The sequence below is a fragment of the Anser brachyrhynchus genome, assembly GCF_964034855.1.
Source record: "Anser brachyrhynchus genome assembly, chromosome: 1".
Lineage (NCBI taxonomy): Eukaryota > Metazoa > Chordata > Aves > Anseriformes > Anatidae > Anser > Anser brachyrhynchus.
Window position 1 is genome coordinate 102,825,824 of NC_137694.1, and position 8,261 is coordinate 102,834,084.

At 54.2% G+C, this 8,261-nt stretch overlaps 1 protein-coding gene across 1 annotated transcript; it reads left to right on the plus strand.

The window, feature by feature from the left end:
* The first annotated feature begins 3,546 nt into the window (after nucleotides 1-3,546).
* LOC308192356 (C-type natriuretic peptide 2-like) lies at nucleotides 3,547-8,213 on the plus strand. Its single transcript, XM_080585841.1, has 3 exons — nucleotides 3,547-4,135; nucleotides 5,760-6,056; nucleotides 6,320-8,213. Exons 1-2 carry the CDS (start codon nucleotides 4,037-4,039, stop codon nucleotides 6,036-6,038), a joined length of 378 nt encoding a protein of 125 aa, XP_080441967.1. The 5' UTR covers nucleotides 3,547-4,036; the 3' UTR covers nucleotides 6,039-6,056; nucleotides 6,320-8,213.
* Nucleotides 8,214-8,261: the final 48 nt, after the last annotated feature.

The window sequence follows — 8,261 nt, forward strand, 5'->3', positions numbered from 1 at the left end:
AAGAAGCGTCAGAAAGTGCATAGTTTTGCAGTGGTCTGGGAATGGTTTTTATGCCAACACCTCAATGGATGTAAGCACATTAGCAGTTTGTAGAAACAAGGGACCCATGGGGTGTCATGTCAGCTTTATTAATGGAGATGGCTCATGTGGACTACGTCCCATGACTCACCAGGGGGATGTGTGCCCTTGCAGCTACTACCGTATAATATTGCCAAACATCAATCCAGCACACCTATAAGAACAGGACAATTGCATGAAATACAAAGATCAGAAAGTTACAGCAATACTGTCCTACTCCCCCCCATTAATATTCAGTGAAGGCTACAAGAAACAGAGGCAGCAGCTCTGCATTAAACAGTAAATACAAGTCGTGTACTGTACACAATGCTTCCACCAGCACCCACAGCGTACGTATGTCACTCACAAATGGGAACAAAAGAAAAAACAGTGTATATGATGGATTCCTACCTAAGCTCAAGGCATTACAAGTGTGCATAGTAAATCTTCTGTACCTATGAGAATGATATAATGTGTGACAATACTTCATTGAGGGAGATCCTAGTGTGAATGGAGGTAGCAATCTGGCCATAAATTTGTGTCTAAGTGTTGGCTTACCTTCAGGCTATGTGCTGCCCTTTTCCATTACAAGCAGATAAACTTCCTTCAAGAGAGCAACTCCCTAAGACAGTACAAAGGTTTGGCAGTCAGTGACTGGACTGGCACAGCGGATCCTTTGCTGCTTTGCAGTCTGTCCTTCCCTCTTCCATGGGCACAGCACTCCCTGTTCAAGTGAGAGTGGTATTTCATCAAAAGGGAGTTTCTGATGGTCCCTTTCTGCAGGTTGTTCAGGTGGAGCATCCCCCTCTCCCCACCAGCCTCTCCTGGTACTGGAGGAATTAGCAATTCTGTATCGTGGACAAAAGAAGTCCTGTGGATGGAAGAGGTGCTTGAAAAGTCACACAGAGACTGCTACCTTAAGCAGCCATTTGCTGCCGTTTGCTCACAAGCAGCTCCGCTTGTGGTTGCCATGATGACCATGACTTGCTACTGAAGGAGACAGCCTGTACTGTGGGGGGGATTAGTCAGTACCAAGATCAGTGGAGTTTGCGTTCTCTGAGGGACTCCAGTGCATGGCTGCTCCAGACTCATACCCATTGCACTAAAGGAATGACACAAATATTGTCCTTACTGCTGGAGCCCGCAGCAACCATCAGCCCTTTGTATCACCGTGGGCCAACGGGTGTTCCCAGAGTACTTCACCCAGCTCCTAGTCCTCCCACTCTCTGTTTGCCCTGCTCCTTTCCTTTTGAGCGATTTTGTTTATAAAAGACTGATTGTGATTCAGCAGGAGACCTCATTTCTGGTGGTCTTGCAAGCTCTAGAATCAGTGTCCCAGCATCAGAGGGGGAAGGGTTTTTACAGAAGAAACTTGTTAGCACCAGAGAGGAAAGAAGGACAATAACCTATTTGAGACTGAGAAAACTGGGGCAATCAGGGACTCGTCGTCTGCCAGAGCCTTTTTACTTTACAGTCACTGCCAGGACATGACAGAGCAACTATTCAGTTACGCTGCAGTCCCAGCAAGGATCTGGGACACAAAGCAGCTGCAACTTCATTGCACCTGAGTCGAGGAGTACCTGCAATTTACCCAGGCTTCACGGGATTTGCAAATTTGCAAGGATTTGAAAAAAAATATTACATTTTCTCCAGTTTCCTAAGTTTCTTGCTTCATATGGGACAGTAGTGACTCCTTCCCTCCTGCCAGGCCCAGCTTTTGCTGGACCCAAGAAGGGGACCAGTCACTTGAGAGCGCAGAGCCTATCCATCCCTGCAGAGCTCAGTTTGCGTGCAGCTGGGCTGGAATTTGCAGCAATTGCAAACACATTTCTGGCATTCTTTTTACAGCATGGGAGCTACCACATTCAAGGGATGCCAGACCAAACCACCACCACATTTTGTATCAAAAACAAAACATCATTGCTTTTTTTCTTACCTTTCACTCAGGAAAACAGTTGACTCACAGAATTTGTGCATTCAAACTGAGATTTTTCTCTCTGTGGCCACCTTGCAAGCAGCATGAACACTCTGACAGACTGACTCTGCTGCTTCAAGATGGTAGAATGTGAACAGGTAGCACAGAATAACATTTTCAGAGACATCTTTCACGTGGGATGAACACATGTCCACTTCGCACGCTCCCTCCCCTTTTTCCCAGCCCTCTGAAACTTTCACACATTTTCCCACTGCAGAGCTCCAGCGCATAGAAGGGCTGGCTGTGCATGTGCATCGTGCACTCCTCTTGTACACAGGCACTCCATTTGAATGCCCATGTGAGCAGCACATCCTGTGACTCTCCAGCAGTCACCCGTGGTGTAAGAGTCCGGTACAAAAGTAATGCCTGCAATTCACCCACAAAATGTCTCGGTGGGGCCCATTAGCCAGAGGCATAGGTAGCCATTTCATTTGCAGGCTTGCTCTGGATAGCTGGCCCGGGTGAGGGGTGACACAAGACTGCTAGAGAGGATCAGCAGAGCACTGCCTGGAAGCCAACATCATCCATGGGTCAGTGGTGGAGTCAATATACTTGGATATGCCCACGCACATTACCCTACCTGTGCAAAATCTCTCCTGCTTCTAGCTTCAGCGTTCCAGACTCAAGCCCCACGCTCACTTTTCACAGGGTTGATGCAAAATGGTTCGTAATACTCTCTGGCTCCTTGGGCAGAGAAGAAAGGGACCCACAAATCTGCATCTACAGGTGAAAAATGCTTGCAAAGAAGGGAGGGATGGAAGGAGAAAAGTAAGACACGGCAAATAACTGAACTGTGACTTTTGCTACCTCTGCAAAAGACTCATTTTCTTATTTTCCTCTTAAAAAAAAAAAAGAAAAAAAAGAAAAAAAAAGAAAGTAAATAACAGACAGCAGAACACTGCCTGTCAAGTTTTGTCCCAACTGCTTTGTGCAAGGATACTGAAGAACGGTATTGAAGGTATTAAACTCACCTAGCACAACTACTACTGTTCCTGTACTGGGGTACAGTCCTCCCTTTTTCTCCCTCAACAAACTTTCCTGATTAGTTTCTGTCTTCACACCCAGGCTGACTTCTGCACTCTGGTCTCCAAACAGTGACCTCATTGCCTTGTTCAGCTGGTGAGAAACTACAGTAAAATGGGAGAGGTAAATAAAGGGGGGGAACTAACGGCCAGAAGATTTAGGAGGTAAGAGTCTGCTCCTCGGCGTCCCACTTCCATTGTGTGCCCGAGCTTGAGAAAGTGCAAGTTCAGCCTCGATGAGCTCTTTTCTGTGCTGGTTCCTCTGGAAACTCAGCCCAGCCCTCCAGATGGTGTACGTTGAATAATGACTCAGGACAACCAGTGTGCATGTTGTGTGCCCACATGTATTTAGACCCATGCTCCTGTCACTGCCACAGATCCCACAGAGTTAGTGCTGGAATTCACACATCTACCGCAGCAAGGCTCTGTGTTCCCAGGCCAACTGGCTCATCAATATATAAATATTAAAAACTAGAGTCCGTGTTGTCGTGCAGTCGAATTCGTGACAATTCCTGTAGAGAGCAGTGTGACTGTCACCAGATGAGCTGTAGTTCATGCTCACGCTGGTTAAAGAAATAACATTAACAGCACTCTGCCTAAGAGGAGTGTGTTCAGTATCACTGTACAACGCAGCCTTCAATACCTTTCTTCAGGATGTGTCTTGAAGTCTCACCCTGTTTCTGACCCTAACAGACACCTCCAGGTCCTGGCCAGAAGCAGCTCAACTCACATTTGTCATCCCAGACACTCAGTAAACACCTTTGTGTCTTTTTTCTTTAGAGGAAGGGGTCTTGCTGAGCTCACCCTGAAATATATCACCATGGACAAAAGGGCTGAAAGGTTAAGGAGCTCCGGGGGGTAGTTCAGCAGAGAGCTGGGGGCCAGGCGCCTGCCAGAACCAAAGCTATAAAGGCAAGGAGGGGACAGGGATCACAGATGCTGCAGATCCTGCCTCACCTCCCACAAGCCCTGGGATAAGAAGATGCTGGGGCTCCAGTCATGGCCTTGCTCACTTTTCCTCCTCTCAGTTCTGCTCTCTGCCAGCGTTCAAGCTATGTCCTTACCAGGACAGAGGCTACAGGTAGGAGGGACTGGGATGGAGCTGAGGGAGGTTTCAGGAGTAGCAGGGGCAATTTGGGGAGGTCGTGTTTGAACCTGGGATGAGTCGTGAACCCAAATTCCAGCTGCCAGAGGGTGCTGTCTATTCTCACTGCTCTTTCCCCTTCAGTCTAATAACCTCAGCTCTAGGATGACTGTATCTTTATAACGCAGTTCCTTGGGGAGCACTAGCATTTCAAGGCAGAAAACAGACAAAAGTGTTTTAGTGCTCTTTGGTCTGGGGCAGGCTGACTGGGGGACTCCACACTGCCTGCACAGGCTTTTAGCTGTAAAGAGACTAGTCCTATCTAACTCAGCCCTGTGCCAGCAGCCAGCAGAAATCACAGCCACGTCCCTTGCATTAAGTGACAAGCAGGCATGCAGAGGGATCTGTGAGAAATACTGTACATAGTGGTTATCTATTATGCTCAGTGGCCTGGTTCTGACATTTCAGAAGGAAGGTGCACCATGTTATGTTGGGATTTTCACTCCTAAGCTCAGTCATACCCCACAGTAGGCCCTCTTTTAGTCCAAGAGTCCAGATGCTAGCTAAGGGCTTCTTCATTCTGGTAAATCTTTTACTCTCACCAATTGCAGAAACAATATTTCAGGCTTTTGAATTTACCCAGCTTCTTTTTTTCCAACCCCTAACCTGTGCTCTGACACACTGTGTTCACATCATTCACCCTGTCCAATAAGGAAAACTGCAGGGAAGTAGTTAGGATATGAACTAAAAACACAAGACCGATTCTGCTATGACTCACCATGGAGACGCTTTCACTCCTCGCTGAAGATGTCTGTGTCCGCTTCAATTAACTCACTGCTGAACAGAATGGAGATAAATTGCAGAAAGGCATCTCCAGCCTTAGGTCAGCAAGCATCCACAAGAGGAATAGATGTGGAACAGCTACCGCAGGCTGACCCCATGGGCAGTAATGCTGTGCCTCCTCAGGCCCAGCGTACCTCCTGACTCGTCTCCCTACAGCCGGAGGCTGCTGGCAGTGACAGAGGCATATAATTGAATTAGCACATGCCCACCTGCACCGAAAACCTAGAGAATTTCCTAGTAGATGAGAAGTCTGCCTTCCTCATGCCTTCTTCCACGACACTGCCATGCCTGCCTCTCCCTTATTTTAGAACCAAGTATTTGGGTTAGGTCCTGCTTCCCCAGCAGCCCTCTGGAAAATGCCACGAAGCAGTCTGAGCGCACAGCTCAGCATCAGCAAAAGGACCAAGGCCTGAAGCCTTGATTATCTTCAAGTGCAGAGGGGGGATCCTATTAACAACAGCAGGGCAAGGGGTGCACGGAGAGGCACACCCACACCAGCTTCCTACCTGCTCTTACGGACAGCAAAATCATTTCAGACTGCAGGAGCTGCAGTTCTAGCCCTTCTCTTGGTGACCTTGGTCTGGATGCAATGTCACAGACGCAGTGCTTCGTGCACAGACACTATTTTATGTCCTGCCTGAGTCCGGGGGAAGGTGTGGGGCTGTGGGACAGTGGGTTTGGGGTGCAAGGCTTATCACCAGGATAGATAAATGAGAAACGGGAGCACAGGCACCTCCAACTGTTACCACATCTCCTCCCCGTTTATCCACCTTCCCAGATGCTCCTTTCCCAGCTGCTGCCCCTGGACTCTGAATCCACGCAGGCCGAAGAAGAGAACACAAAGGAGGAGGGGTCCAGCTCGGGACCTCAGCTGCTCTCCCCCACCCTCCCGTTCCTCCCTTCTGGGGCCAGAGCTGCCCGTGCCCCGCTCTGGCGCAAGACGCTCACCAGTCGCAAGTGGGCACTCCCTGGAGACTGGGCCTGGAAGGCCGTGCCCAGGGGCTGCTTTGGGCTGAAACTGGATCGGATCGGGACCTTCAGTGGTTTGGGGTGTTAGGCCTGGAGAGACCTGGAGGTGAGCGGGCCGGCAGCGAGGGGTCAGCAAATGTAAGGGGAGACTTCAGGGCATGAATTGTGGGGAGTGTCTGGAGTGAGGGGGGGGGGGGGGTCCGGCCCCAGGATGGGTTGTGGGGCAGAAAGAGCTGAGTGCTGGTGGGGTAAACACAACGAGCGTGGACATGGCAGCACTGACTTTCATGTTGCCTGAGCCGTGTGGGGGACGTAGGGCCCAGCCAGTGTCTGGCTGCTGGGCCGCTCACCGGCCATGCCTGTCCGCAGGTGGAGAAGGAGCCTGCGGAGGACCAGCTCGGGACCAGACGGGAAGGAGCACGGCCAGCCAGCGGCTGCAGCCCTGAAGCTCGGGCGAGGAGCGTGGAGGAGACGCGTGGCGCTCCTGCTGCCCCTCAGCCCGCTCCTCGTGCGTGAGGACTCGCTCGCTAATTAAACAGAGCTAATTAACTGCCGTGTCCGAGCTCACAGCACCGCCCCCGCGAGCGGCGCCTCGCTCAGACCCAGGGGCTGCGCGGGGGGGGGGGGGGGGGGGGCCAGGACCCCCCACGGCCCCTCACCGCACCTCCTCTCCCACCCCGGGCCGCCGCCGCCCGCCGGGAGGTGGCGGCAGAGCCCGCGGCACGGCTCCGGCCCCGGCCCCGGCCCCGGCCCCGGCGGCGGCGCGGCCCCCACGCGCGGGGCCATTTTGGGTGCTCGCCGCCATTCCGGGTGGGCCGGGCGGCACGCAGCGGGCCGGGGCCGGCGCTGCGGGGCCGCTGCCAGGTGGCTCTGGGGGCAGCCGGCTGAAATATCGATCGTGGGCCCCGCTCGGGGGCACGGGGCTGCTGCGTTGGCTCATCCCGCCCGCACTCTGCCCCCCTGCGCGGGGAGCTCGGCTGCCGGAGTGTTTGCCGAGCAAACAGAGGGCCTCCCGTGCGTGCAGGGGGTGCCCAGGCAGCTCCCCCGACCCCGCGGCCGGCTGCTGTGGAGGGGGTGCAGGGGGGCTCCCCCCCGCCGAGGGATCGCACCCCTTCCAGCTCCGCGGCTGTGCTGCACCAGCTATCCCCCCCTGGCCTTTAAGAAAAGGTCGTAACCTCGGCCGGGGCTAAACTTAGCCGCCTGCCCCTCCGTGCACCGGGAATAGCAGCTGTATAAGGAGAGTTGGGTTACGTACGAGATGTGTGACCCCTTGCTAGACACCCACCCCCCCCTACCCTCCCTCTCCATCTTGAGAGTGTAGCTGGAGTCCTGCTTGGCTGAGCCGTGAGGGAGGCCAGTTTGGCCCTCCACATCTGCAAGCCCACATCCCATGCCTTCCCAAACCTTCTCCCTTTCCCTCCGTCTCATCTTAGGCACCACATTTCAGGTGCCTGCTCCCTGGGTACCCCCCTCCCAAGGGATGGAGGCTTTCAAGCCTAGCGTGGGTCTGTCCCACAGAGCCCAGGCTTGGGCTGCACTGGCCCCACTGCTTCCCAGCGGAGCACGCTGAGCCAGCACGGCACAGCTTGGAGAGGCTCTCCAGCACGTGGGGTGCCAGTTGGGCCACGGTGGCTGTCACGCGGGGAGCACTCCCTTCTCACACACCCCAAACCCAGCCAGCCGGCAAAAGGCGGGCCAAGGTGGTGGAGGCACGCCGTCAGCTCTCGGGGCAGTGGGCAGGATTTCCGCCGTCACGTCCCGCGGGTAGCAGCAGCGCTGCAGTTCCTCATTAACATGGTCCTCACGCTGTGCCGCGCAGCCTGCTGGGGAGGCAGCCGCATTCAGAGCACGCCTGGCTAAACCCATGCAGGGGAGACAGAGAAAGGAATGGGGCCCTAAGAGCAGGGACCGGCGGCCATCCTTGCTCACGTCGTGATGGCAGGGAGCGGGCCTGGAGACCCTCTGCTCCCTCGGTGTGGGAGGCTTGGGGGACCCACTGCTGCCACGTGCGAGGGCCTAAAAAGGGGGAGCGAAGCAGGCAGCAGCCCAGCACAACCCTCTCCTTTGTTGCCCAAGGATCGCAGGCCATTCCCCGTGCTGCACACAGCAGCGAGCCCCCAGGTGCCAGCCCCCCTTTTGCAACCACGACACCCCACCACCACCACCACCACCACCACCACCACCACGAGGGGCTTTGTCTGCCCTGCTACACACAGGGGGGACACCCCCCCACACACCTCACAACCCATGGCCGCAGAGACCCTCGCCCCCCTCCTCCCCCCAACCCAACGCCCGCCTCGGGGCCCTTTGT

What these genes read in the sequence shown, in the direction of transcription:
- LOC308192356 (XM_080585841.1), top strand. Translation starts at nt 4,037, where the DNA reads ATGCTGGGGCTCCAGTCATGGCCTTGCTCACTTTTCCTCCTCTCAGTT. An exon ending in TACCAGGACAGAGGCTACAG is followed by an intron (nt 4,136 to 5,759) that starts GTAGGAGGGACT and finishes CCACCTTCCCAG; the next exon opens with ATGCTCCTTTCCCAGCTGCT.